The sequence below is a fragment of the Mycotypha africana genome (assembly GCF_025528875.1).
Source record: "Mycotypha africana strain NRRL 2978 chromosome Unknown BDF20scaffold_14, whole genome shotgun sequence".
Lineage (NCBI taxonomy): Eukaryota > Fungi > Mucoromycota > Mucoromycetes > Mucorales > Mycotyphaceae > Mycotypha > Mycotypha africana.
The window spans coordinates 160,071-186,143 of NW_026515738.1; the positions used below are offsets into that span (position 1 = coordinate 160,071).

A 26,073-nucleotide genomic window follows, 5' to 3' on the forward strand; every position below is an offset into this window, starting at 1 on the left:
CCACCAAAGAAAAAAAAAAAAAAAAAAAAAAAAAAGGGCAACCAGCCCTATCATCTACTTAATATACCCCCCCCCTCCCCCTCCCCGAACTTCCTTCACTTTTTAATAACTTACTAACCCTAAAGAAACCATTCCTTAATAATTATTCTTCTAGTCTGTTTTGAATTTTTGGTAATTTTTTTATGAATCACACTTTTTTCTTTTTCTTGCTTGCTTTAGAGAAATACTTTATATGTAAAAACTTTTTATGATCCTTTCTCTCTCTCATGTTCATCATTCATCGTCCTCGCCTTTCCCTAATATGTGCTTTTATTAAAATGTCTTTTATTTTTTAATAATTCAATGAATCATCAAAAACTTGTATCGTCTTCTTGTATTTTCAAGTTGGATGTGATCACTCGATGACTTGGATAATGATGCTCTGTTGTTGGCTCTTCATGGCCAATCTCTTCCATATCTATCGCGATTTCTCCACTCCCGCCTTTTGTTTCTGATGATGTCTCCACCGTAGGCTTCTCCCCGTCGTTACCAGATGCTTCTGTTGTTGTAGACGACGTCTGTGGTTGTTGCTGCTGCTGCTGTTCTTGTTCTTTGTCTTGTTGCTTTCCTCCCTGCTTTTTCTTGTTACGTTTTTGACGTTTGGCTCTCTTTTTCGCTGTACGTTCCTCTGCTTCTTCCTTGAGTCTTTTTAATTTGGCTTCATATTCTGCGTTTTCTTTTGCTTTCTTTTCTTGTTCCTCCAAGATCTTTTGTCGAGTGAATTCTCTTCTTCTTTGTGCTCTGTAAACATGAAAATCGCCGCTACCGGCACCCGCACTAGAACCTTTTTGTTATCCATGGGGGTCAGTGGCATCCGATCCACCCTCCATTTATACATTGCTTGTTTTTTTTTTTTTACCTGACACATTGCGCACAAAGTCTTTGGGTGGTGCAATAATTGATTTCTTGTCTTTGGGTTTTTCAGGTATATAGACAGGTTTGTCCATCTTTTGAAATAAACGATTCAATTTTTCTTGTTGTTTTTCTAACGGTGTCATGTTGTGTTTGTTCTTTCTCGTCCCATCGTCATTGTCTTTTGTGTGTTGTACAGTGGACTGTGCAAAAGTAGGAGTGGGATCGGCCATTTTGTTTGCTTCAACGATCGATACGATGACTGTTGGACACAGAGAACGAGCAGAGAAAACAACAATTTTCCCTTTTTTTTTTTTTTGATTTGGTTCGGCAAAGAAAGAGGGGATCGTCATCAAGTCACGTGTAGAATAAACGACTCCATAGACCACGATAGAAGCATGATGGCTCTCCCATCCATAGCATATCTATGGCAACCAATGCCCTATGAAGGTCGATTGAGGTTACCCTCTTGTAGCCAAAAAAAAAAAAAAAGAGGGGGGCAAAAATGCTCGGGCATAAGTGCACTTGGACCTCTTTTTTTTTTCTCCACTCTTGTCTCTTACGTAATAAACGAAACTCTCCAGGAAACCCTTTTTGGGCTAAATTCGTATTTTTTTTTTTTTATTTTTATATTGGCTGTTTCTTTAGACATAACGTACAAGTCTTTTTCTCTCTTTCTTGTATTTGCTTTTATAGGCAGCTATTCTCATTAATTTATTAACAACAAACAAACAAACACCCTTCTTTTCGCAACGCCTCCTCCAAAAAAGATTAAACAACGCTTGTTCGTATTTCATGTTAACCATCTTTCACCTCACCATCGTCATCTCTTTTGTACCGTAAAATGAATAATGATTCAAGTCGCTTATACACACAACCTGTTCCTGTCTCCACCACGACAGCACTTCATTACCGCCAATTCAAAAACTCCACCAGTGTATCATCTACCATTGGCGCCATACCTGATTCCACCGATTTATTGAAAATGAAGGCTGATTTAGAAGCTTTGTTACCCATATCCGAAAAGAGGATACGTCATCTACAGCAAGATTGGACGACTTTAAAGAAAAACATACGTATACGGGAATTAAGTAAAAAAAAAAAAAAAAAAATGGACGCTTGCTCTTTGAACACACCAGAGGAAACTCGAATCTAATCTTTTCCTTTTTCTTTGGTGATAGCTGATAAAGAGCAAAGACATTTGGATCAACAGTTGAAAGAACTCGTCCTTGAAGAAGAACAAGCAGTAACAGCAGCAGCAGCAGCAGAAGCAGCAACAGAAAAGGGAGCAGCAAAAGATGAAAACGAGGAAAAGCCGTCGGTTCCATCGCAACAACAACAACAACAACAACAACAACAACAACAACAAAAGAATAAACTAGCGACAACGGCAGGCAAAAGTAAACGATCGTACGAGATAGGAAAGATGCAACACATAAAGCAAGAAAAACTAGGTAAAAAGACACACACCCTTTCCTCTTTTTTTTTTTTGGTTCCCATGTCTTACTTTTATGAGGATGCATTGTAGACGACGACGACTATGATGTATTGCAATCCTCCTCCACCATGAACGGTAGCAGTAGTAACAGCAAAAATAATGACAGACAATTGTAGGTTCACATGCATGCACACAACATCATTTTCACAGTACTAACTAACTCTCTTCTAGAGCGCTCGAAGCATTGCGACGAAAAAGAAGACGAGATGATGAGAGCCTATTAAAGAGTAAATATGCAAGTAAAACATAGCATCGCCGAGAAGAGTCTCATCCATCAACCATCCTCCTTTTTTTTTTTCTTCTTTTTTTCATAGATACATTATCAAGAAGTGAATCACCGCATCCCAATGCCAAACTAAAAAAATTGGAAGATGCCTCTATTACCCGTAGCTTACCACCTCCTTCGAACAACCCCCCTAAATCTTATCACCACCATTCACACAAGAATAATAACCATCACACTTGGTCTCCACCCCATGTGAAGAAAAAGAAAGCCAACGATAACAACACGACACATGTCAAAATACGTGCTCATCATTCATCTCAACAGCAGCAGCAGCAGCAGCAGCAGCAGCAGCAGCAACCACAGGAAGTGGATTTTGTACGTGTAAAAGCCAAAGATCAGATTCCCATTACCACGTTTTGGTCTACGATGGAACCTTATTTTAAGACGTTGACCGAAGAAGATAGACAATTCTTGATGCCTAAAGATGAAAAAGAAGTAGAAAGATATTATCATATACCAGCTCTAGGGAGACACTATACAGAAGTATGGGCGGAAGAAGATCAGCAGCAGCAGCAGCAGCAACAACAACAACGATTACATTTATCAGATACCATAAATCATAATCATTTCAAACGTTCTCAATCTCCCATGCATCAAGAGGGTTCGGATCATCATCAGCCGCCGCCGCCGCCGCCACCCCCCTCCATGCCTCATTTACAGTTTCTCGATTCGCCTCGACAGCAATTGACCGATGATCAATTGTTAGCATCCGACCTGAGTTGTGGACTTTTGACCGAAAGGTTATTGAGCAGTTTAGTCGTGGAACAGCAACAGCCGCAGGAGGAGGAGGAGGAGGAGGAGGACGGGGACGGGGACGGGGATGGGGAAGGGGATGGGGAAGAGGAGGAAGACGACGACGAGAATGATGAGGATTCGACGCATGCGTCCTATCACAACATGGAAGTCGATATGCTGATGATGATGCATCCGAATGACGACGTGATGGACCATTTGTACAACAATCCTCTCTTTTATGCCAACCCTACAGCGGCAGCGGCGAATGCTGCTGCTGCTGCTGGGATGGACAAAACGATCCATGTAGAGGAATTTGAAGAAAGACTGAAAAGAGAACTACGTTATGCAGGGCTCTTTGGCGAAGACGATGATATTATCGATTGGAACGCGAGAGAAGACGATGAAATATGTGCTGAATTAAGGTCAGCAGCCAAAGAACTAAAAGAACAGTTTAGAAAGAACGAACAGAGAAAGAAAAAGTTGCTACAGGTCGTAGACCACCAATTGCAATATGAACAGTATAGACATGTGCTAGATACGCTAGATGCACAAGTGGAACAATGTTATTTGAAACGGTTTGTAAGTGCATACCCACTTTTTTTGAATGTATTTCTTTGAGATGATTGACACTTATTTTGCGGGGGTCTATAGCGCACTCAGAAATCTAAAAAGAGAAAGACGCCTCATTCTTCAAAAGCAGCCTTATCAGAACATGCTGTCCATGCCATGTCAAAAAGAAAAGCCTGGATTGATGCTTTGGAATGCATCTTCAAAGATAAAAACATGGCGATGCCATCTGTTTCTATTTACGAACAAGAACCGCCAGAGGAAGAGGAAGAGAACGAAGAAGACGACGACAACGAGGAAGGGGCAGCAACCACAGCAGATAAAGGCCACCCTCACTTTGGTAGCAAGAATGCTGCAACAACCAAGGGAAGGAGGAAGCATGTTGATTTTTATACCAACAGTAATAGCACACCGATCAAGAGAGAAGCGTGATACTTTTACCATCGCGAGCCAATTTGTAAATAGGACTTATTCCCCTTTTCTTTTTTTTTTTTTTTCTCTTTTTTTTTTCTTTTTTTTTTCTTTCTAAATAATCATCATCTACCCTAGTATTGTTGAAGACTGTAAAGGATCATTCTTTTTTCCTTGTATCCCAAGTGGTTTGTCTTTTTGAAAATGACTTATTGTTGGCCATTTATAATGGCTGATCCCAAAGGTAGCTTTTTTCTCGTTTCGCTGTATTTTTCTTTATCACAAGTTATTCGTACGCTTGTCTTCAAAAAAAAAAATAGCTTAAACTAGGGTTAAGGCGGTTATGATTGCCACCAACAAATAAACAGAAACGAGAGTGAAAAAAGTAAGGCTGAGTGTATTGTAAGTAAGGCTCGCTTACTGAAGCACATGCATCGTCGAAAATGGCTACAAAACTTTAGAGTTATATTGAGCATCCTCGTATGTTTGATAAGAGCGTAGTATACCATTTATATTTTACCTTTGTCGATTGAACTATTTTTGCAGTCTCCATAGTACTGGGAGTCTCTGCTTGTCATGAAGGGGATCCATAGGGATACAAGTGTAGTGCAGCCGTCATCCAACGAACAACCGGTTATTTGTGCTGCATTTGAATCACCCATTCATGCAAATGGCAGCACAAAAAAAAAAAAAAAATCATTTCTTTTTCTCTTTTGGCTCACTTTGCACCGGTCCTGATAGCCAAATACAAAATGAGTGATGTTGAAGGAACCACTGACAGTACGTTCGTGCATCAAGTATGCATTATAACGAGAGAGATCAATTAACACACCACCACCATCATTAGATGACTTGATGTTGGCAGCTTGTCGAAATGATCAGGATGAAATGTTGGAAGATATTTTCAAAGAAGGAGATTTCGACATTAACCATACCGATGGTTTAGGCGACACAGCTCTTCATTATGCGTAAAGAAAATAACTGTACAGGCCCTTTGTGGCATGATGACGGTTGGCTGTGCCCTGATTTTTTTTTTTTTCCCCCTTCATCATCAGTGCTAGGTTTGGATCACTGACGTGTATGGAATTACTTTTACGTGTGCCAGGGATCAATGTCAATCAAAAGAATAAGAAAGAAGGAAATACACCGTTACATCTTGCTGTACAATATGAAGATGATCCGGAAGTAGCATTAAATATGGTGGATCTATTATTAGATGCTGGTTCAGATCCAAGGTAAAAAAACCAAGAGACCATGAGCTTCAGTGGAATGAAAATGAATTAACATTTTTATTAGGATAAGGAACAATGCAGGCAGCAGTGTAGAAGACTATGTAGTTGGCAGAAATGATGATATGAGGGATCTTATTGATAGAGCGAGCGATGGATATGATATGGTAGGATAGACAATGACATGTTCAATGGAGAGGGTGCTTTGTTCTTTTCTTTTATTCACAGCGCCTTTGGATACTCTAGGGGAATTCGGATCATGACGATAGCATGGACATGCCGATGGTTATTTAAGAACAACGGCAGCATTTCGACTCGCTAGATAGGCTTGTACATTGGGTACACTTAGTGTGCGAATAAATTGGTAGATTTCAGCGTTGTGGTATCTTAATCCGGTCTTGGGATCTGTGTATTTTGCTTCTAAACCCGTAATATCGCAATACTTTTTCTGTGGCAAAATAGAGGGTGCACATTCAATATTCTCGTCTATAGCAAAAAAATGAAATAATGTTATTCGACGCTCAAGTGTCGTTTCTCAATAATTGTTTTACATGTTGGTGTATCGATAGCTAATGGACGATCTCTTTCCATCGCCAAGATTTGTTTTAAATTCTTATTCTTCTTTGGCGTCTTGTAATTCGGGTTTTTAAAAGGCTTTTTGATGGTGAGCAAGTTGATGGGCCTCACACGATCATCGTCGTTATCCGAAGTTGTGTTGGACTATCATGTTTTTAGTGAATGGCATCAATTGTGTGAGTCTTTTTTTAAATTTTCAAAAAGAGCAAATATCCAGTACTGTACTTCTTTGCCAGTATTCGTCGCTTTCCTCAACTTCTTGGGCGCCCTATTCAATGCACATTAGCTTTTTTTGTTTGTTGCTGTGATGGCTCCATAGTAAGGACAACTTACATTGAAAAAGATAGGCTCGGCAAAATAGGATGGGGAAGGATAAAGCAATAAAAAGAAAAGCACACCCTCTTATTTTGCTGCTTTAAATTCGGCACGCGAATTAAGAGCGTCACAAACGGGGAAAGCTGACGTACTTGGACGCGCAGGCTCTTTGCGCTATTAAAAATGGGAAATCGTTCCAACTCCTTTCCCTTTTTGACTCTGATTTTAACCAAAAGTTCATAAACAATTCAAAATGGTAGCGCAACAGAGAAAAGCAAAAGAAAGAGATAGACGCGAGTCAGTTGTATTAACCTAGGATGATTTTTTTGAAAGGGTAATTCACAATCGGGTATGCCAAGAGACAATGGCAAAAAAGACAAGGTATTATTATTATTATTGTACAACTATGCAAAAAGCCCACAAACGACAGAGCTACAGTTGTTCACTTTTTAACCGTTGCCGTCGATAGGAGAAGGATAAAAAGAAAAAGTGGGAACCTCCTGTGCCTACACGTGTAGGTAAAAAGAAGAAGAGAGGACCCGATACAACCGCCAAGTTACCTCAAGGTAAAAAAGCGATCCACAACAACAGTGTGCGTTTGGGAGCAAAAAAGCATGCAGAGGGACTCATGTCATCTTGTCTTGATAGTCTTTCCTACCACTCGTTGTCGTCTTAAAATGTTGAAAATGGAACGTATCAAAGATTATTTGTTACTTGAAGAAGAGTTTGTACAAAATCAAGAAAGACTTAAACCTCAAGAAGAAAGAGATCAGGAAGAAAGAACACGAGTGGATGATTTACGTGGTTCGCCCATGACAGTAGGCTCATTAGAAGAGATTATCGACGATGACCACGTTATTGTTTCTTCAGCCACAGGACCCGAATATTACGTTTCTGTCATGAGTTTTGTCGACAAAGATTTACTCGAACCTGGATGCAGCGTTTTATTACATCACAAGACCATGTCGGTGGTCGGCGTCTTGGCCGACGATACCGATCCGATGGTCAGCGTGATGAAGTTGGAGAAAGCACCTACGGAATCGTATGCGGATATCGGTGGTCTTGAGCAACAAGTGCAAGAAATCAAGGAAGCGGTCGAATTACCACTGACGCATCCTGAATTGTACGAAGAAATGGGCATCAAGCCGCCCAAGGGTGTGATTCTCTACGGTGTGCCTGGTACGGGTAAAACACTGTTGGCGAAAGCGGTGGCCAATCAAACCAGCGCTACTTTCTTACGTATCGTAGGTTCAGAGTTGATTCAAAAGTATTTGGGTGACGGTCCCAAATTGGTGCGTGAACTTTTCCGTGTGGCCGAAGAAAACGCACCGGCTATTGTGTTTATTGATGAAATTGATGCAGTGGGTACAAAACGATACGACTCGACCTCGGGCGGAGAGCGTGAAATTCAACGTACCATGCTGGAATTGCTGAATCAGTTGGACGGTTTCGATTCCCGAGGCGACGTGAAGGTGATTATGGCAACCAACAAGATTGATAGTTTGGATCCTGCTTTGATTCGTCCCGGCCGTATCGATCGTAAGATTGAATTCCCCTTGCCTGACGTAAAAACAAAGCGTAGAATTTTCAATATTCATACCTCAAGAATGACCTTGGCGGACGATGTTGACTTGGAAGAATTTGTCATGTCCAAGGATGATTTATCGGGTGCAGATATCAAGGTAAGATGACCATTGCCCCCGCAACGGGGGCCATCCAGCGGTGGTAGAGACAAACAAGTGTGTTGACCTCCACTCATGTGTATTCTTATCACTCTATAGGCTGTTTGTACAGAAGCAGGTTTAATGGCTTTACGTGAACGTCGTATGAAGGTGATTGCCGAGGATTTCCGTAAAGCGAAAGAGAAAGTTTTGTATAGAAAGACGGAAGGCACCCCAGAAGGGCTTTATCTCTAAACACATTTTTATTGCTTTCAATATAATAAAGATGGACATGTTCTATTACTAAACTGTATTGAAGACTCGACAAGTGTTGTTCCAAATGATTTCAGATAGTTCTTTGGGATCCTTGTTTTTGAGAGAAGCAACCACATAGAGTACGAGTCTAGAGCATGACAGTACAAAAAAACAATGTTAGTCTTGGTGTGGGAGGTAGATATATACAAGTAGGCTGTTTTTACCCTAGTGTACATGGTTCATTTCTGCTTTTCACCATGAGCCCCATCTCGAACTTTTCCTTCTTTTTGCTCGGTGGTGAATAGAGGGTGAGGTCCTGTTCTGGTATATTCTTCAAATGTGCGTAAGAAGCATGTGTCGGTCGAATGTCACACCACGGTGCATCGGTTTCGATCATCAAACGGTCTTCTGGTATCGCTTGGACGACGTCTAGGTTTTCCTGTGTCTTGAGCGAACAACCATTCACGCCAATGTACAGTCCAAGATCACACAGCTTTTGCATTTCTTCTCGGGTACCTGTAAAGGAGTGCACTACACCGTGTTTGAATTTGTGTCTGTTTTCCTTGACGAGGTCATAAAAGTCGTTGCCGGTGTTGCGATTATGCAGAAACATGGGTAGGTTTGTCTTTTCTGCGAGATCAAACTGCTTTCGAAAGTATTTCTTTTGTGTTTCCTTGTCACAAAAATGAAGACGATCGTAATCAAGACCACATTCACCGATAGCAATGACGGAAGAAGGATGCTTTAGGGCAAGGTCAAGTAATTGCTCGAAATAGGCGTCAGGTCCATCCTTGTATTCGTCAAACTCGGAGCATCTCGTGGGATGACAGCCGACGGTAGAGTATAAAAAGCCGGTAGCTATGAGGATAGTCGTGCGTGCGTCAGTGTGATGGGTGGGATAAACATAATTTGTTGGGCAGAAACATACCCTCTTTGTGGCTGTTGATACTTTCAATGGCTTCTTTAGAGTCTTCTAAATTGGTTCCTGTGATAAACATTTTCTTGACACCCGCCTCTTGTGCACGTTGTAAAACCAAGTTGAAATCATCTAAAACACGAGAGACAGGTTACTTTTGGGACATTGTCGGTGCGTTCGAATGGGAGAGTATGAGATTCACCTGCATGAGCTTGTTTTCCTCGGTAAAGACCTCGGAACATGGGATCTGTCAAGTTTGCGCCAATGTCTATTGGAGAGTGTGTCCTAATTAAGAACCTTAATGTTGCTCTTATACGCTTTCTTTCGCCATTTTACCAATCAATCTCATCATGCGTTGCATGTATGTCAGACTGAAAAAGCCGAAATTTTTTTGGCAGGTCCAAAGGGGAACTAAATTTCATGCAGCCAATCCGCGTGGATATAAGCAAGTCTACGGAGCATAGATATGAGTTTGATTTTTTTTTTGTTTGTCCGTTTTTTTTTTTTTTTTTTTTTGCATGCTTTTGATATGAGGCAATAGCTAGTCAAGACATGGATGATAAAGAGACATTATCTATAGTTATATGTACACAAGCGCAGTGATTCCAGACCAAAACAGAGAAGGCCTTTTACTTTATATATAAATGACCTTGGAGCGCCATGTTTTTCCCTGTAGGATATTACTCTTCATTAATGGCATAGCAAGGGACGTTCGATTTGAATACAGATCAGCATGCTTGTTTAACCTATCGAAAACGTGCTCTTATTGGACAAATCAAAGTCTCCTTGAAACGTGTGCTGTCATTGAACAAATCAGCTTTTTTTTTTTTTTTTCTTTTTTTTTCTCTGCTCTTTAGTCTTCTTTTTACTACGAAAGCCTACTTGCAGTCAGCTCCTCTTTTTTTTTTTCCTTTCTCTCTGTTTATTGAATTTATCTATTTAGGCACAGAACCCCCTCTGTCCCTTGGTTTTCAAAAAAAAAAAGTTTGAGATTCCTACGGCCTCTCTAGTTTATTTACAACAAATGTCACCAAGTACGTTTAATGAGACAATGTCAGCAGAAAGAACACCTCTGTTAAATGGAGGAGGAGGAGGACAGCAGCAACTACTAGGCAATAGTGGTTCAGTTGTTTCTTACACTATTCCACAAGAGAATTGCAGCAACAACAACTTGAAGGATCGTCAACAGGCAAAGAGTACAAAGAGAAGGCTATGGTTCGCAGTAGGATTGGCTTGTGCTTTCTTTGTTACAGAATTGGTAGCTGGTTATTTTGCCAATTCGTTAGGTAAGAGCAAGCACATAGTATCTCCTTTTGTACGAGAGATGGCTCATCTGTTATCTATAATTATTTTTCTCCCCACACACACACACATACACTTACACAACTCCAAAACAGCTTTGATGTCCGACGCGTTTCATCTCTTATCAGACGTAGCAAGCTTTATTGTGGCCCTTGTCGCTATCTATTTGGCAGAGAAACCAGCCACCAAAAGTAAGAAAGTAAAACACAAACAGACTCGCCATGGTAAGGTATCTGACGCATGTTTTTCCTTTTTTTTCTTTGGGGGGTTACTTAGAACATACGTTTGGTTTCCATCGTGCCGAGGTCATTGCGGCGCTTGTTTCTGTTTTAACTATCTGGATTCTTACCGGATTTCTGTTACATGAGGCAATACAAAGATTGAAAAAGCCTGAAGTAATTGATGCAAAGTTGGTAAATGTTATTTACATTGGTTGACAAAAAAGGAGGGGTTGTTGTGTTTTTTTTAGCCTTCCGAATATTCATCTCATCCTTCTTCATGGGATATGATAGATGTGCATTACTGCTACTATTGGTGTGGCTGTCAACGTCGTGTAAGTTTTGAACAGGTTTTTTCTTTTTTTGTGTTTTTTGTGCCATCGAAAACCTTAAACTTGATTTTTCTCAAACATCCTTGATTCTGTTACAGTCTAGCCTATGTTCTTGGTGGACATGGACATAGTCATGATGGCCATAGTCATGAACACAACCATAATACCAACCATGGACATGATGAAGAAACACATATTGCTCACCATGCAAACGGAGGCCAACATGAACACAATCATGGTGAACCAGCAACAGCACCACCCCGCAAAGTAAGGAGAAGAATAAAAAAGGGTATGCCCTGACAGTTTCACTCTAACTTTTTTTTTTTTTTTTTTTTTTTTTTTTTTTTTTTGTTTCTGTTTAGGAAGCAAACATTAACCTTAGAGCAGCTGCCCTTCATGTACTTGGTGATTTATTAGCTTCTGTTGGTAAGTGGAGACAACAACAACAACGCTCCTTGGGGGTGTTCACTCATGTACTCACCTTATCGACGATGTAGGTGTGTTGGTTTCATCGATTATCTTGCTTTTCAAGCCCCACTTGACCTTTGTTGATCCTATGTGTACCTTTATCTTTTCCATCCTTGTACTCTATACCACTTATCATCTTGTCAAGGATTCTTTGGCTGTCTTGATGGAAGGTGTTCCTGGCAACATCCATCCTGACCTGATCGAAAAATCACTTCTCGGTCTTCCTGGCGTCATTGCTGTGCACGATTTGCACGTCTGGACTCTTTCACCTGGCAAATATTCATTGACGGCTCATGTCAAGATTGATGCTCAAAATGGCAATTATGATGAAATTCTATCCAAGGGTCAACATATTGTCTGTGATATCTATGGTGTTCATCATTCCACGCTTCAAATCGAATCAGATAATACATTGTTTACCAGTCATTGTAATCCTGAGCTATGTGCTTCTCGTTAAATTAATGCTTGAGATTAGAGAATAAAACAAAATCACGCGTCTTTACTGTATACATTGCCTATTTTTTCTTAGTTTTCACTACACGTGATGATGAACCCATTCCCTTACACTTTACCCCCCCTTTTTTTTCACAGTTTGAATAAAAAGCCTCTTTCTTTTTTTTTTTACTTTTTCACTTGCTTCTTCCCCTCTGTAAAAAAAAAAGCAATGACCCACTCTCCTTTGATAGGTGCCATTGACCAAGGAACCACTTCTACACGCTTTGTGTTGTTTGATGTCCATGGAAAGATCGTGACCTATCACCAAGTAGAATTTAAGCAACATTATCCTCATCCTGGGTAACAATAGACAACCATGGATAGAAAGCGTTTCATTTTTTTTTTTGTGGGTGACTTACCTGGCTCTTCCTCTCCTTCGTAGCTGGGTCGAACATGATCCTTTGGATCTTTTATCGACGGTCAATACATGCATCGAACAAGCTCTTTTGAAACTACGGCTGACCGACTATGAGCCAAAGGACATACAATGCATTGGCATCACCAATCAACGAGAAACAACACTGGTATGGGACAGCGAAACAGGTCAGCCGCTTTACCGTGCCATCGTCTGGAGCGATAATCGTACAGCGCATACGGTACAGGCGCTTGTGGAAAGCCATAGCGAGCAAGAGATCCACGACCTCCAGCGTATCTGCGGCTTGCCTGTCACCTCTTATTTCTCGGCCGTGAAATTGAAATGGATGTTGGAGCATGTCCCTGCTGTGAAAGACGCTTATGAAGAGGGTCGATTACACTTTGGCACGGTAGACACATGGCTTATTTATGTAAAGTGATAGGATTGTATTCCTCGAAAGACTGTCGTGTTCTCTCACTCATCTGCCATTCCCCTCTTTTAGAATTTAACAGGAGGAGCTCAAGACAACGGTGTGATGGTCACGGATGTGACCAATGCTAGTAGAACCATGTTGATGGACCTGCATACATTGACCTGGAGCAAAGAAGGTCTCAGGTAAGGATATACTCTCCATGGTGGAAGAGGGGGCGGGGGCGGGGCAAAAGAGCCATCTCTTTCATAGCAAAAAAAATAAAAAAAAAAATACGACCTACCTACCTACCTACCTACCTACCTACCTACCTAAAATGCCATATCGCAAAAAAAAAAAAAAAAAAAAAAAAGGTTCTTTGGATTTGAGAAACTCAAGTTAGCCAAGATCGCTCCTTCCTCGCACATCTATGGTTTTCTTTCCCATGGTTCCCTTGCCGGTGTGCCTATCAGTGGCTGCTTGGGAGACCAACAAAGTGCTCTGGTGGGACAAAAATGCTTTTCACCAGGAGACGCGAAATGCACGTACGGCACCGGTTGTTTTCTGCTGTTCAACACAGGCCGTGGCCCACCCACGTTCTCTCACCATGGCTTGTTGACGACGGTGGCTTACCAGTTGCATGCGCAAGCCCCACCCGTGTATGCGCTGGAAGGCTCGGTGGCGGTCGCGGGGTCTTCTCTTCAGTGGCTGCGGGACACTCTTGCGCTGTTCAAAGAGTCGAGCGACATCAACGCATTGGCTAGCCAAGTGACCTCGACAGCAGGTGTGTATTTTGTCACCGCACTGAGTGGTTTGCTGGCTCCGTATTGGCGCAGTGATGCCAGAGGTATGTTAATCGGTTTGACGCAATACACACGAAAGGAACACATCGCGCGGGCTACCCTCGAAGCCGTCTGTTATCAAACCAGAGCTATTTTAGAAGCCATGAGTCACGACGCAACCTCATCACCACAAGGCCCCCAGGACGATCCGTCACAGAGATCTGCATCAGCAGCATCCACCTCTGTGTCCTCTCTCAAAGTAGATGGAGGGTTATCCAATTCAGATGTTTGTATGCAGATTCAAGCCGATATTTTAGGCCATGCTATGACAGTAGAGCGTCCGCACATGAGAGAAACAACAGCGTTGGGCGCGGCGATGGCAGCGGGTCTGGCAGTGGGTATTTGGAAGTCAATCGATGAATTAAAAAACGTCAATCAGGATGGCAACACGATATTCCAATCCAACATCTCGGCCAAGAAAAGAGACAAAATGTACAATGGATGGAAAGAAGCCGTCAAGAGATCCTATGGATGGGCAGATATCGTGGATAACATCTCAGAGGACGAAGAAGAAGAAGAGACACTAAAGAGACATACATGATGCTCACTACATAAGGATCCATTCAAAAATCAAAAAAAAAAACCACTGTAAAAGGGGCCTTTTATCGTGCAGATGAATAAATAACAGACAAAATGTGAGATATTTAATGGTCATTGACTGTGTGTATATGTGCGTGTAGATCTGTAGGATGTGGAATAGGTGCGGGTGCATAGAGACTGTATCTGATGGATGGTCTAAATAAGAGCAAAGCGAGTTTCAGCCTATCATGAAAGAGAAGGTTGCTGTGATGTAGAATGACGCGGGTGTTGCCCTCCACAATTACTTTTTTTTTTTTTTTCAAACTCGGCAAAAAAAGAAAAATTTAAGTGCGGGGACAAATCAAATCAAGAGAGGGAAAAAGTCGGGGGCATAATTATTGCTCTATTAATTTGGCTTGTTGTTGCTTGTATTCTTCTGACTGACGCCAACTAGTGAAATAAGATGTATGTTATGTTTTTTGTTCATAAGCAAAAAGATATCTTCAAGTACTTACTTGAAAATACGTGCCACTTGATAAGCACTAGTACCAAATACAAAGCAGTTGACTGCAAATAAAGAATAGTTTTTGGGAATAATCACCAAAGAGTATCGAGACCATATAAGACCCGTCATCATCAAAGCTAAATAAAAATAATTCCAAACCACGTGTGTGTCCATGTCAACATTCTCCGCGTTCTTTTCTTTTGCTCGCCCTCACTCATTATCTCATCCACCATTGATTTACTTACAGATATTTTGAGTCAAACTCAGTTTCTCAGCAGGACGTTGCATATCACCAATACCAGCAATCACCAATGCCTAATCATCCATTGATATGTGTTTAACCTTCCTTCCTCTCTCTCTTGAGCAGTTTTACCATACAATACAACATCATGTCCGACAGCTTACCCATTTCATGGCAGGAGCCCAAAAGTGGATCGTTTTGGGTCCTGCTGGAGAATCCAAGAATTTACGGAAAGCGCTTTTAGATGCTACTGAAGTTGCTGTAGATGCCATTGTGTTTTATATGAAATTTTGAAAGAAGGGGGAAAAAAGAAAACAGAAAAAAGAAATAAGCAAGTTTAAATAAATAAATAAAAAAAAAAAAAAAAAAAAGGTGGGGTTACAAAAACGATAAGAGAGAAAGAAAAATCTATCTTTCTCCCCCGCCTTTTTTGATTGGATCAGAAAAATACATTAAGAAATCCCTTTTTCTGCATTAAAAAGACGGTCGTTCTGCTTTCATGACATTGGATATCATTTTTTGCTTTTGTAAATTCAGTAAAGCCTTTGAGCATTCTTGTCGGACGTGTTCAGCTCTTTCCGTTTGAAAAATGTCCAACTGATCAAACTGTCTTGCATAGAAAACACATTGTTCCATGCGATACTTGCTAGCCAGTTTTTGTTGTATTTTGCGCTGTTGTGGCGTCCATGTCTCTTTTCTGTCTACCGTCTCACTCACCGCATAGTCGTTCGGTAGCACCCACAAATTGGCACCCGACAGATAAATACTGTAAACACACGACGCGAGATAATCCTCGAATCGCTCTTCACACCAAGGATGGTTCAACCGTGTCGAGATGAAAATGGGTCCGTACTTGTAGTCATAATGAGGCACACGATAGGGCTCTCTCGCGTCACGCCAGGTGATGAAAGACGTCGGTCCGTTATTGAGCTCGTAGTTTTCATCCAACAATCCCATCTCGCCTGCTTCTACCCATTCGACGACACTTTGTCGATCGGTCGGCCATCGATCTTTGTCCTGTTCAGAGGAGGTCGAGAACGATGGAAAGCCAAAGGTGGGTAAAACGAGCACATCGCCTGCTTTCAAGTGAGAAAGGTGCTGTCGAAAGCTCGTGCCAATCTGCGTCATCCACAACAGCGTCACGGGTACCATGGCCACGTAGTCCGTTCGACTAAAGAAGCGCGCTATATTACGCGCCTTTTGATAGCCTCCTCCTCCTCTGCCTTGGCCCGGTGTTTCTTCCAACTCCCCTTCTTCATTCACCCTCATGCCACCAGGCTGTAAAAACAAATGCAAATCCACGTACCGTCTCAACACGACCGTTGTCTCGTACCATTGGCGAATCGTGTTGAGTTGCTGCATCGTCTGCTCGTGATGGAGGTTGTGCACGCAAGGCACAATCAACGTCGCGGAGATCGGGCCTTCATAGACTTGAGCCAAACGGACAAGAGCCTCCAGCTCTTTCCATTCCACTACCGTCGTGAGTGTCAATGCTTCTTTACTGGGTTGGATCGACGATGTAAACCAGTAAGGTCGAATCAGATCCTGACTCACCACGGATTTGCTAAACATTTTTGATAATCGAATCTGAGGTGTGATCTCGTTGAATTGAGAGGATGGAACAACAGGGTCGCTCGACTGTTGGTATCGCTGAAATAATACTTGATCCCAATCCACAGCAGCAGCCGTCAGTAGTGGATCGGTTGCTCGAGAAAGCTGCTGCTCCGGCAGCAACGAAAAGGAAGTGAAAAGATGAAAGGTGGATAAACAGAAACAAATGAACAGATAGGTCCAGCCTACCAGTTGAATGACCGGCATGATCAACAGTCTCTTTCTCCATGTTGGCTTTCTTTTCGACAAAAGACTGTTAGGGTGCTTACTGTGGTGGCTGCTGCTGTTGCTGCTGCTGCTGCTGTCATCGATATCATATCGCCTTTTACTGGGTAAGCGAAGGGAGGAAGAAAATGAAGCATGTCGACGATGACTATGACTACTACTGCTGTGGCTACTACTGCTGTTACCCATCAGAGTATGTGAATAGTGATGCTGTTTATGATATCTTTTATCGGACGGTGGACATGCTGTCGTTAATGAAGATCTTCTTTGGTAAAATAAACTATGACCATTGCTAGTCATGGGAATGGCTGTCGTTGTTGTCGTTGTAGTAGTAGTACTACTACTACTACTACTACTATTACTGCTTGTTGCTGTTGATTTCCATGTGCTCATCACAAAAGAGGCAAAAATCAACGTTAGGATTTAATTCAGGAGCAAAACAAGAAAAGAGTGAAAGAGAGTAAAAAGAGACTAATAAATAACTTATTCCTGTCATACTTTGTATTTTCTTATTGTATTGGTTTTGACCACCTTTTGAATCTTATCCATCTTGCAGAGTAGGACATGTACTACAACAAGAAAAATTTTCTGTCCATTGGTTGCCATTCAAAGGAAACGTTATCAATGGGCTATGGGTATTCGACATTAGGTATGGCTGGCTCGCTCTAATCCAATGTTGAAGGCTGTAGTCAATTGGTGGTATTGAACGACTTGTAGAGTTAAACATCACTTTGCAAAACAGTAAAAAGCTGAACGAGATTAAACTACCAAGATTTTATTTCGAATCAAGTCAAGTTCAAAGAGAAGAGAAAAATATCTACTGCAAAAATTTAAATATCTACTTTATACTGTATTGCGGATCCTAGAAACTGACAGTTGAGTTATTCCACTATAGAATTCTACCTTGAGGAGATTACGCATCTACTCGGGAGCGGATGGACTTGGAAACGTATCCATGGCTTGATCTAGTGATCATGCAACCAACTTATTTTCCCGTGCTAACCATTATGAAGCACTGCTTGCAGAAAAATAGTATGAATGAGGAAAATAGTATTCGCGCCTGGTCTTTGAGTTGAGTGAACAGTTATTGTAAAGGATGATCACAACCTATTATCTTGTATCATTCTTTATGCCAAAAAGCAGTGACTAGTACTTGAAACTTATTCTACCTTGGTGTTGAATCAATATACCCTGCATGTCCATATATCAATTTTACTCTACATCCCATGTCATATAGCAACGTATATAATAAAATAAGTAAACTATATGTCCTAAATGACAACCTGTTCAGCCTTATACGAGGTAGCTAATCTCGTAAAAGAATCATCACTTATTCTATGTTCGTTTGCTACTCTACTGTATATTATTTCAGCAGTAATGAGGTGTGAGGATCTTGTATAATTTATATACGAGTTCTCCACATCTCATATGATGCTGTCAACTAAACGCAACACTTGATTCTATTAGATTTTATGTAGTTTCTAATTATTTCTGGTTTGCAATAGTGTATAATTCATCTTTTATCCTTCATAAAGTGAATTATAATTTTAGTATTTGTATATCATTTACCCTCAAATACGACAGAGGTATCGATTAAAGGAACCGTTAGCCAGATCAGCTCATCACTTATCTTCTTATACCTATCCAATCGGTCAAGGCACCGCTCTAGCATGATGAACCGTGCTGTAACAATTGGGTATGTCTTTTCTTTTACCATCAGGTCACCTTGTACTAAGGGTCCCGATAGAAAGAGTTATTTTACAATATCCACAAATATAAATAGAAGTATTTTTTTCCTACATGGTTTTTGTCTGAATATATTCTATTAATAAAAGAAGATAACTTGGTTTTCACAGATTTCCTGTTGTTTTCTTTTCTCTCTCTATACTTACTATAATATATACAACAAGGTAAGAAAGCGATGTCGGCGGCCCATCTTTCCCCAAGCTCCCCGACTTCAATGCTGTTGAGTTTTTGATATTGAGTAAGTGACCCCAACCTGTTGAGGACGGATAGCCTGCACTTCTGTTCTTCGGACTGAATCTTGATTCTGCTTAAGCAGTCAACATCCGTATTATAAAGTCCCTTTCTATGTTGTATGGTGAAATCGTAGGTCCAAATGTGTAAGCTTAGGCGGGCAATTCGACCTTTAGGATCTTTCGTGGATAATATGGATTTCAAGCTGGAAGTTGTCTTTCGTAACAGTGGTAAGGAGTAAAAGTGTAATGAGTTGATTGCCTCTCATTTTTCACTTGATAACCATAAAAATATGGCCTGCCTCCCAATAAATATCTTTAGTGATTTTTATCTGTTCTTCCTGGATACTACACTTTACTCTTGTATCAATAAAAGTGGTCTTATTATCTTGTTGTAATTACTGTTCAGAGTTGTAAGTAACACCAACCTCCCGTCGCGTTATCTTGAGTGATCCTTCTGTCAGCAATTATCACTACCCTTTACAAATAGTAAACGAGGACCAAAAGTTGTCATCGGTTCGCTATTTTGCTTTAGGCTATCCAAATTATTGATTGCTTTGGACATTTCATCTTTGGACAAATCAAAGAAGGTTTGGAACTGGGAGCAAATGGTTTGGATAAACTTTTGTCAGTATCCGTAAGAGTCTTCCACCAATCATTGGCATTTCCTTGCATGGCCATCATGAAATCACTTATGCGTTCCTGTTTGTCACAATGATGATAGATCACCAGTTTATCAAAGTTCGTAAGCCAATCATGAGCGGTAGGAGCCACATGGCCTCCAAAAAAATAAGGGTTTGGGTGCTTGTTATGGCGTTTTCTTGGTGTTGAATCCATTCGGCCAGTGTTGATATTAAAGTACGCTCTGGGTGTCGTAGTAGTAACTTGACTCATCACGATTTCGGATACAGTATCTCACTGTGGTTGAGAGTGTTGTAAAGGCGAAGTATACATATCATCATCATCATCATCAGTAGAGAGTGAGCTAACTGAGGCCGAGCATTTGTTGTTGCTTGCAAATCAAGGGAGTGGTGAATAGCTCTTTGAAGTTCCTGTCTCCTAGCTGTGAACTCAATTGTACGTCCAGTAAGGTATTTTTTGCTCTCCCTTCCATATACCTGTAGCTGGAGGTGATGTTTAGTTTGGCTGAGAGTTTGCTGATGCTTATATGTGGCGTCAATGAGTTGCTGTTCTAGGTGGCGGATTTGCTCTGGAAGGTCATCTATTGTTTGCCTCAACGTGGTGATTTGTCCTTTGTAAGTGTCTTTGAGGTATTTGGTCTTTTTGTCAGTTTCTGCTGCCAAATCATTAGGCTGTTAATAATTTAATTGTTTTCTTATGGCTCCATGTTCTTGTACTTGTTTACAAGCTGTTTCCATACAATTTTCCATTCGCTGTTGATATAATTATTTCTGGGCAGTTTTACACTGTTCGTGTTGCTGGTGCAGTTGTTAAATGTGATTTTCATGAAACATTTGGACCTGGGCTATTTGCTGAGAGACATCGGCATCTTGTGGCCGTTGTCCTATTTGTATCAGATGAGTAATGGCTTCCAACCGGAAAGGATGGTTTGCTTCATCATGATTGTTGTCACTGTTTGGATTCATTATGGAATATTTTAGATTCTCCACCAATGTGAGAGTGAAAGAAAGGTAGGACAATGTCTGAGTATTATTAGATTCAAGCCAAACGCTGAAATGGCATGTGAAATTGAATGATAAGAGAAAATCTACGCCAAACGCTGACAGGACGTGTGAAATTAAACGATAAAGAAAAATCTAAGCCAAATGCTGTCATACGGTTATTTAAAAGATTGCGAAAAGCAATGTTCATTTTATCTTTTTCTTTCCTGTAATTTACAAGTTAATCATGAATAACAATAATATGAACTACCAAGTACCAAACAGTTCTGCTATCAAGTGCTCTTCTTATTTTAAATTTACACCGCTAAGCAAATCGTGTGTTGATGGTTACGCCCTATACGCACAATCTGAAGGCTCTTCTGTGAAAAAGTTTGGAAAATATTCAGAACTATTCCACAACGAGCTTAGATCTATCAGAAACAATAAAGAAACCCCTAGTAGTGTTAAACGCTTCATAGATTCAATTTTACAAAAAGTTAGTACAATGAACATAATATAAACATATATACATATTCACAAATAACGTTCTCTCATTTAGCTTAAAGTTTCCCAAACCAACAAAGTTGCTCCAGTTAGCATTGAAAACAGATACTCTTATTGTGCTGTATCCACCTCAAGAAATGCGAGTTTCTTTCTTAACTCACCAGCATCAAACTCGAAATTCAAATTCTAGTGATTTGACTATTTCAGAAAACGTAGCGACGCACACCAAAGCACCGGTAAAAGGAAAAAGAAAAGCCACTGAGATGGAAGAAAGTAGTGATGATAAAATCTCTCTACTCCTGATGATTCTGACGCGTTAACCGGTCTCTTTAATCATTCTCTATCGACTTCTATTTCATTGCTATCTCCTGCTGAATTACGTAATCAAGTATATATTTATGGATCGAAAGCGTTGTCTAAAACATTCTTCATGCAGGATGCTTTTACCCTGAACAACCTTTTTCAAGACTTTAAGCCCATAACTCTAGGTGAACAGCTAGATGTAATGGCAGCCAAGCTCGCTTTGTCAATCGATCTCAGTGATATAGTACAGGTCAATGCTTTAAAGCTTTCATTATCCCGTATCATTGACACAGTCAACAACGACGTTATGTCTATATTCCGGCAATACTTGAACGATCAGTCTTGGAAAAAGTTGAATAATATAGAAGGGATTCCAACTACTACTAAGGAACTATACTGTGAAATGATGGCAGGAGGTACTATAAATGGCAAAATCAATAAAAAGGAATTGAGAATTGCTATTGCCAAGAAAAAGCTTGAACTGCTGAAGTCTGATCAGATAGAATGTTTACAAATTTTGGACATACTTGATCTGACTGCTAAGCATTGCCTCCCTGATCGCAGTATTTGTTCTGATGATAATGCAAGTGAACTAACATATTATCGTCAATTTGCAAAGATACTTGATGAAATATTAGATGATACTATGTTAGACATTCTGGACGGAGAAAGGGTATCTGATGCTTCCAAGACTGTGGCCGCCAACCTTAAAAAAGCATATAATGAAAAGATTCCCTGAACAGTGGCTTTGACAGAAGAATAGATTTAATTCTTGCGACGAAGGGTATCAAGCTGTCTGCGAGCGAATGGAAAAGAAAGAAATCCCCTACTGCAAATTGTCTGCAACAACAGGCGAAGAGCATTAGAATCAACAAAGCAATCTTGAGGCACTTCTTGAATCTCCCTATCCCAGAAGCTGACAAGGATAATGGCGGTTGGATGGATTGGGTGGGAAATGTGGAATACATGTTTGCTATCAAACCGCTTGAGGATGCTTTTGTTGCTAGAACCCTGTTTACACTCGCAACACCCATTTATACTGATGAGTTGCCTTCTTTTCTTGATACTCTTGATCATCTTTATTCTTGGCGTAATTATCATCTTTGTATTAAAGACATAATTCTTAAAGCACTTGCTGAACGTGAGAAAGAGAAGCTCTTTTCATCGATTCGCGCTCTATACGCTTACATTATGGACGAAAGATACCTATCAGACCTGCAGTTCAGTAGACAGTTAAAATAAAGATGCTTTCTTTAATAAGTGAGCAAATAACAACTCTAGTCAATGAGGGCCTAGTTTGCGACGTGATAGATTCAGAAAGCTGAATTGCTCTATTTGTACGAAGAGCCTTCATTAACATGAATTTTAAAAACGAGCTACTTCACTTGCCTACAAGTCAAGACCACAAGTATGAGTTATGATACTCCATTCTTTCAGCAATGAACCAAATCGCTTATTATTCGTTTCATGTTCAAGTCCTAAAATCCTCAATACGACCCAACCAAAGAACAAGTAGTAGAAATCATTTCAACAACAAATCTGTATGCTTGGGGTTGCGAGCTTTGAGCAATGAATTTAAAAGTGATATTTTATTGTATGCAAGAAACAATGAATCATCATGACTAATTATATATGTCTCATGTAAATAGGGTTAATGTTTGCTCTTCTTGTTCTTCTTATGACGACGACGATGACGCTTTTTACGTTGTTGATGAGTCACTTCAGGCTCCCACTGTGCCTGTTTCAATTGGTCTAAACAATCAAGCATATGCTCACACTGCTTTACGAGCCCACGTCGTCTTAAACGAATCTCCTCGTCACCGTTACTTTCGATGGCATCTAATTTGAGCATAACACGCATCAACTCGTCCTCTGAACCCAAGAATTGGCGGTTAGCATCCGTTGAAGCTGTCAGCAATAACGTGCCTTCAGACTGTTTGGTGAAGCTAAGATTTTTGGTGTCCAAGACATGCTTCCAACGCTTATGAAGGTCGCTGTCTTCCGATGTCAATTCGGCTTCGATCTTGTCTAAATCCTCCATCACCTTCATCTTACGACTGTCAACAACTTTCTTTTGCTGCTCTGATGGACGTTCTTCTTCTGTGCCGACAGGTGTATTTGGCATTTGTTCCAACTGAGGTGTAGGTTCTGCTTCAGTGATGACTTGTTTGGGTAAAAAGACGCCTTCTTCCTCTTCCTTTTCTGCTTCCTTATTTTTATCCTCTGTCGAAGAGGGACCGTCTTGTGCGGTGGAAGTGGTAGCAGCATCATTAGCAGTCATAGGCTTTTTCTGCTGTTGTTCCTCTTCTTCTTGTTGCTGCTTCTTTCTTAAATTCTCATCTTCTTGGACCCAAATACCAGAAGGCTTGGGCTCGTCACTGAACTGTTGCATCATAGGCTTTTCAGTAGTAGCTGCCGCGGAGGGCGCGTTGTATTGTTCACCTACCAACACTGGCTCAGAAGCAAGTTGACTGATCAAGTCCTTCAAGGTAACGACGTGCTCTTGAAGAGGAGGTAATGCCTTTAATTCTTCTTGTCTCTGTTGCTCTTCAGCTGTCATTTCAGAAGCTTCGGTATTTGCATCATCGAGTGACTCCATGTTCGTGGCCGTGCTTGGAGAAGAAGACACTGTTTCCGCGTCATCGTCAAGGCTGCGACTTGCGGACAAGCCAACGTTGGAAGAAGGAGCAGCTTCAGAATCACGCTTCTTTTGGTCAGAAAGGTATTTCCATACTTCATCCATCGCCATAGCATCGTCGTCCGACATAGGAGCAGGCTCATTGTCTTGGACGTGTTCATCAGCAAAGTAGGTTACGTCATTGCCTTCTTCCAAGCGCTCACGTTGTTGTTGCACTTGCTGTCCGAAAACATGTCTCAGTAAATCAGCCAGCTGAGCGGAATGATATCTAGAATAGCCCTCCTCCTCGTCTGAAGTGGCCTCTTCCATGTCAATATCGTCTTTCTCTTTTTCCAGCACGGCAAGTTGTTGCTGTTGCTGTTGCTGCTGCTGTCTGAGTAACATTTGCTGTTTCAGCTGCTCGCGGATGGCTGCCTCTTCACTCTTTACGGCCATATACCTTTTCCATAACTCATTCACACGTCGTTGTTCTAGAGCAGCTGCAATGCATTGACGCTGATATCTTTCTTCTTCTTCCTGCTGAACAGCACGAATTAAAGCCTGTCGTCTGTAGGCTTCTACGTAGGCTTGAATTTCTGCGGCACGTTGACGACGATATTGGTCCTTCAAATACTTTAGATTTAACGTAGCCTGTTCCAACCTTTGCTTTTCTAAACGAGACTGATGGGCGGCTTGAGGAGAAACATGACGTAATCGAAGAGGATGGGAATGGGGGACAAAAGGATAGAGAATCGTTTCTCTGGCATTCTCTTCAGCGGGACTGTAGCAGGCTTGGATATGTCTGTCCCGGGCTTCTTGTTCATAATTTAAAAGAGACTGTAGTTGAAGGAAATCATCCAACGTTAGTGTTTTGTTGGTTTTTCGCGTAGTAGCGGATGATGGAAAGTAGTTGAAAGACATTTTCTTTTCATCTACAAAGTAAAAACCAAGGAAAAGAAAAGAAGCAAAAGAACACTATAGAAGCAGGAAAATTAGTTGCTTTTATTTTTTTTTTTTAAAAAAAAATGTTCTTGTTTCTTCTGGAACATGTACAGAAAAAAAAAAGAGAAGACCAAATTAGGCAAGTGCCTTTCTACCTTAGAACGCTCTAAAACTGTCCAGCAGGCGGTGACAAAAAAAAGTAAATGCCCGGTTGGGTGAAAAAATTATTGTCGATTATTAAAAAACCCGCCTCGCGACAGGATGTAGTAGGGCCAAAGACAAGATGTCTGCATTATATTTTATTAAGCCAAGAATAGGGTAAATAACACTCTGAGTAGACAATGGCTATGTTATTTTAAAGGGGCTTGACAATGGCTATGTAATTTCAAAGAGGCTTCTGCTTTTTCAACTAGGAGCTGCTGTTGGATGATAATTGGAATAATGCTATATATTGTTCCAGATATCATTTGTTTTGCTAACGGTATAGACCTATGATAGGGAGTGAATACACATTAATATTGCTAATGGAGAATATAAAAAAAAAAAAACAAAAAAAAAATGGAGCAGTTCTAACCAAGAACAAAATGCAATACTTACTTAAAAGATTTACGATAGCGTTGGTCTTGCTGAACACTTTATACAAACGCCAATTTTAAAGAAAGGGTGATAATCACTTAACTTTTCTCCGTTTATCTAAGCAAGAAAAAGGGTTAGAATATGACAGACAGGCTTCTATTCCTATCTCATAGATACTTATATGCATAATTAAATCCTTTGAATCAGACGAAAAAGACAAAACTAACCTGCCGAATGCCATCCCCTCCAAAGAAGGAACTATTGTCATGTTGTTGGGAGCAACATCGAGCGGGCAGGTCCGTCAGACTCGTCGTCAATGCCTTTCACAAAACCCCACAGCATCAACGGCAGCTTTGTCATTTTGGTTTATTCAACCAAAATCTAGTCAGTTCTTTTTCAAATATATACCTTCATTGGCAATACCAATCTGCCGCATGCCATTCCCTCCGAAGAAGGAACTATTGTCATGTTGTTGGGAGCAACATCGAGCGGGCAGACTTGTCAAACTCGTCGTCAATGCTTTTCACAAAACCCCACAGCATCAACGGCAGCTTTGTCATTCTGGTTTATTCAACCAAAATCTAGTCAGTCCAATGAAGTAATCGCAAGTAAAAAATGTACAGAAAATAAACAAAAAAAGTATTAAGGGAAACCGCATAAGATACTGTATT

General features: G+C 40.7%; 12 protein-coding genes across 12 annotated transcripts; 6 read left to right on the forward strand and 6 right to left on the reverse strand.

Moving 5' to 3' along the window:
- Positions 1-320: 320 nt before the first annotated feature.
- On the reverse strand, positions 321-1,372 carry BDF20DRAFT_898914 (uncharacterized protein). The gene is made up of 2 exons (XM_053082643.1): positions 899-1,372; positions 321-823 (listed from the first exon to the last, which is right to left on the reverse strand). The coding sequence occupies exons 1-2, from the start codon at positions 1,242-1,244 to the stop codon at positions 351-353; spliced, it is 819 nt and encodes a 272-aa protein (XP_052931300.1). The 5' UTR covers positions 1,245-1,372; the 3' UTR covers positions 321-350.
- A 98-nt stretch (positions 1,373-1,470) lies between these two features.
- BDF20DRAFT_991722 (histone acetyltransferases subunit 3-domain-containing protein) lies at positions 1,471-4,461 on the forward strand. The gene is made up of 6 exons (XM_053085359.1): positions 1,471-1,982; positions 2,073-2,345; positions 2,420-2,501; positions 2,561-2,628; positions 2,704-3,989; positions 4,062-4,461. The coding sequence occupies exons 1-6, from the start codon at positions 1,736-1,738 to the stop codon at positions 4,407-4,409; spliced, it is 2,304 nt and encodes a 767-aa protein (XP_052931301.1). The 5' UTR covers positions 1,471-1,735; the 3' UTR covers positions 4,410-4,461.
- A 773-nt stretch (positions 4,462-5,234) lies between these two features.
- BDF20DRAFT_829080 (uncharacterized protein) lies at positions 5,235-5,793 on the forward strand (the record flags this gene model as incomplete). Its single annotated transcript, XM_053078290.1, has 4 exons — positions 5,235-5,356; positions 5,378-5,384; positions 5,520-5,623; positions 5,685-5,793. Coding segments are annotated over 4 exons (342 nt in total), but the record flags the coding sequence as incomplete, so codon positions are not given.
- Positions 5,794-5,903: 110 nt separating this feature from the next.
- BDF20DRAFT_829033 (YL1 nuclear protein C-terminal domain-containing protein) lies at positions 5,904-6,095 on the reverse strand (the record flags this gene model as incomplete). The annotated part of the gene is made up of 1 exon (XM_053078286.1): positions 5,904-6,095. A coding segment is annotated over one exon (192 nt), but the record flags the coding sequence as incomplete, so codon positions are not given.
- A 612-nt stretch (positions 6,096-6,707) lies between these two features.
- On the forward strand, positions 6,708-8,433 carry BDF20DRAFT_898930 (26S protease regulatory subunit 4). Its single transcript, XM_053082645.1, has 4 exons — positions 6,708-6,764; positions 6,842-7,074; positions 7,157-8,190; positions 8,290-8,433. Exons 3-4 carry the CDS (start codon positions 7,186-7,188, stop codon positions 8,422-8,424), a joined length of 1,140 nt encoding a protein of 379 aa, XP_052931304.1. The 5' UTR covers positions 6,708-6,764; positions 6,842-7,074; positions 7,157-7,185; the 3' UTR covers positions 8,425-8,433.
- On the reverse strand, positions 8,434-9,797 carry BDF20DRAFT_898941 (putative deoxyribonuclease TATDN1-like protein). Its single transcript, XM_053082646.1, has 5 exons — positions 9,677-9,797; positions 9,543-9,608; positions 9,353-9,472; positions 8,649-9,282; positions 8,434-8,572 (listed from the first exon to the last, which is right to left on the reverse strand). The coding sequence occupies exons 1-5, from the start codon at positions 9,699-9,701 to the stop codon at positions 8,473-8,475; spliced, it is 945 nt and encodes a 314-aa protein (XP_052931305.1). The 5' UTR covers positions 9,702-9,797; the 3' UTR covers positions 8,434-8,472.
- A 394-nt stretch (positions 9,798-10,191) lies between these two features.
- On the forward strand, positions 10,192-12,308 carry BDF20DRAFT_898947 (cation efflux protein). The gene is made up of 7 exons (XM_053082647.1): positions 10,192-10,626; positions 10,738-10,833; positions 10,919-11,055; positions 11,155-11,195; positions 11,291-11,459; positions 11,555-11,618; positions 11,690-12,308. The coding sequence occupies exons 1-7, from the start codon at positions 10,365-10,367 to the stop codon at positions 12,115-12,117; spliced, it is 1,197 nt and encodes a 398-aa protein (XP_052931306.1). The 5' UTR covers positions 10,192-10,364; the 3' UTR covers positions 12,118-12,308.
- Positions 12,309-12,324: 16 nt separating this feature from the next.
- BDF20DRAFT_917339 (uncharacterized protein) lies at positions 12,325-14,302 on the forward strand (the record flags this gene model as incomplete). Its single annotated transcript, XM_053084553.1, has 4 exons — positions 12,325-12,455; positions 12,538-12,940; positions 13,013-13,125; positions 13,294-14,302. The coding sequence occupies 4 exons, from the start codon at positions 12,325-12,327 to the stop codon at positions 14,300-14,302; spliced, it is 1,656 nt and encodes a 551-aa protein (XP_052931307.1).
- A 46-nt stretch (positions 14,303-14,348) lies between these two features.
- Positions 14,349-15,404, reverse strand: BDF20DRAFT_898956 (mitochondrial pyruvate carrier). The gene is made up of 4 exons (XM_053082648.1): positions 15,191-15,404; positions 15,031-15,100; positions 14,796-14,922; positions 14,349-14,730 (listed from the first exon to the last, which is right to left on the reverse strand). The coding sequence occupies exons 1-4, from the start codon at positions 15,296-15,298 to the stop codon at positions 14,676-14,678; spliced, it is 360 nt and encodes a 119-aa protein (XP_052931308.1). The 5' UTR covers positions 15,299-15,404; the 3' UTR covers positions 14,349-14,675.
- On the reverse strand, positions 15,398-17,001 carry BDF20DRAFT_898960 (uncharacterized protein). Its single transcript, XM_053082649.1, has one exon. It carries the CDS (start codon positions 16,842-16,844, stop codon positions 15,501-15,503), a length of 1,344 nt encoding a protein of 447 aa, XP_052931309.1. The 5' UTR covers positions 16,845-17,001; the 3' UTR covers positions 15,398-15,500.
- Positions 17,002-20,694: 3,693 nt separating this feature from the next.
- BDF20DRAFT_1004608 (uncharacterized protein) lies at positions 20,695-22,509 on the forward strand (the record flags this gene model as incomplete). Its single annotated transcript, XM_053074667.1, has 4 exons — positions 20,695-20,956; positions 21,027-21,200; positions 21,401-21,961; positions 22,051-22,509. Exons 1-4 carry the CDS (start codon positions 20,708-20,710, stop codon positions 22,507-22,509), a joined length of 1,443 nt encoding a protein of 480 aa, XP_052931310.1. The 5' UTR covers positions 20,695-20,707.
- A 310-nt stretch (positions 22,510-22,819) lies between these two features.
- On the reverse strand, positions 22,820-24,915 carry BDF20DRAFT_898966 (uncharacterized protein). Its single transcript, XM_053082650.1, has one exon. It carries the CDS (start codon positions 24,803-24,805, stop codon positions 22,919-22,921), a length of 1,887 nt encoding a protein of 628 aa, XP_052931311.1. The 5' UTR covers positions 24,806-24,915; the 3' UTR covers positions 22,820-22,918.
- Between the last annotated feature and the right edge of the window lie 1,158 nt (positions 24,916-26,073).

What these genes read in the sequence shown, in the direction of transcription:
- BDF20DRAFT_898947 (XM_053082647.1), top strand. Translation starts at nt 10,365, where the DNA reads ATGTCACCAAGTACGTTTAATGAGACAATGTCAGCAGAAAGAACACCT. An exon ending in TTATTTTGCCAATTCGTTAG is followed by an intron (nt 10,627 to 10,737) that starts GTAAGAGCAAGC and finishes ACTCCAAAACAG; the next exon opens with CTTTGATGTCCGACGCGTTT. An exon ending in AGAGAAACCAGCCACCAAAA is followed by an intron (nt 10,834 to 10,918) that starts GTAAGAAAGTAA and finishes GGGGTTACTTAG; the next exon opens with AACATACGTTTGGTTTCCAT.
- BDF20DRAFT_898930 (XM_053082645.1), top strand. Translation starts at nt 7,186, where the DNA reads ATGTTGAAAATGGAACGTATCAAAGATTATTTGTTACTTGAAGAAGAG. An exon ending in TATCGGGTGCAGATATCAAG is followed by an intron (nt 8,191 to 8,289) that starts GTAAGATGACCA and finishes ATCACTCTATAG; the next exon opens with GCTGTTTGTACAGAAGCAGG.
- BDF20DRAFT_898941 (XM_053082646.1), bottom strand. Translation starts at nt 9,701, where the DNA reads ATGCAACGCATGATGAGATTGATTG. An exon ending in ACGCATGATGAGATTGATTG is followed by an intron (nt 9,609 to 9,676) that starts GTAAAATGGCGA and finishes ACTCTCCAATAG; the next exon opens with ACATTGGCGCAAACTTGACA. An exon ending in AGGAAAACAAGCTCATGCAG is followed by an intron (nt 9,473 to 9,542) that starts GTGAATCTCATA and finishes CTCGTGTTTTAG; the next exon opens with ATGATTTCAACTTGGTTTTA.
- BDF20DRAFT_991722 (XM_053085359.1), top strand. Translation starts at nt 1,736, where the DNA reads ATGAATAATGATTCAAGTCGCTTATACACACAACCTGTTCCTGTCTCC. An exon ending in CATACGTATACGGGAATTAA is followed by an intron (nt 1,983 to 2,072) that starts GTAAAAAAAAAA and finishes CTTTGGTGATAG; the next exon opens with CTGATAAAGAGCAAAGACAT. An exon ending in CATAAAGCAAGAAAAACTAG is followed by an intron (nt 2,346 to 2,419) that starts GTAAAAAGACAC and finishes GATGCATTGTAG; the next exon opens with ACGACGACGACTATGATGTA.
- BDF20DRAFT_898966 (XM_053082650.1), bottom strand. Translation starts at nt 24,805, where the DNA reads ATGTCTTTCAACTACTTTCCATCATCCGCTACTACGCGAAAAACCAAC.
- BDF20DRAFT_898956 (XM_053082648.1), bottom strand. Translation starts at nt 15,298, where the DNA reads ATGGCATCTACAGCAACTTCAGTAGCATCTAAAAGCGCTTTCCGTAAA. An exon ending in GAGTTTGACTCAAAATATCT is followed by an intron (nt 14,923 to 15,030) that starts GTAAGTAAATCA and finishes ATTTTTATTTAG; the next exon opens with CTTTGATGATGACGGGTCTT. An exon ending in CAAGTGGCACGTATTTTCAA is followed by an intron (nt 14,731 to 14,795) that starts GTAAGTACTTGA and finishes TTATTTCACTAG; the next exon opens with TTGGCGTCAGTCAGAAGAAT.
- BDF20DRAFT_898960 (XM_053082649.1), bottom strand. Translation starts at nt 16,844, where the DNA reads ATGCCGGTCATTCAACTGGTAGGCTGGACCTATCTGTTCATTTGTTTC.
- BDF20DRAFT_898914 (XM_053082643.1), bottom strand. Translation starts at nt 1,244, where the DNA reads ATGACGATCCCCTCTTTCTTTGCCGAACCAAATCAAAAAAAAAAAAAA. An exon ending in CTTTGTGCGCAATGTGTCAG is followed by an intron (nt 824 to 898) that starts GTAAAAAAAAAA and finishes GATAACAAAAAG; the next exon opens with GTTCTAGTGCGGGTGCCGGT.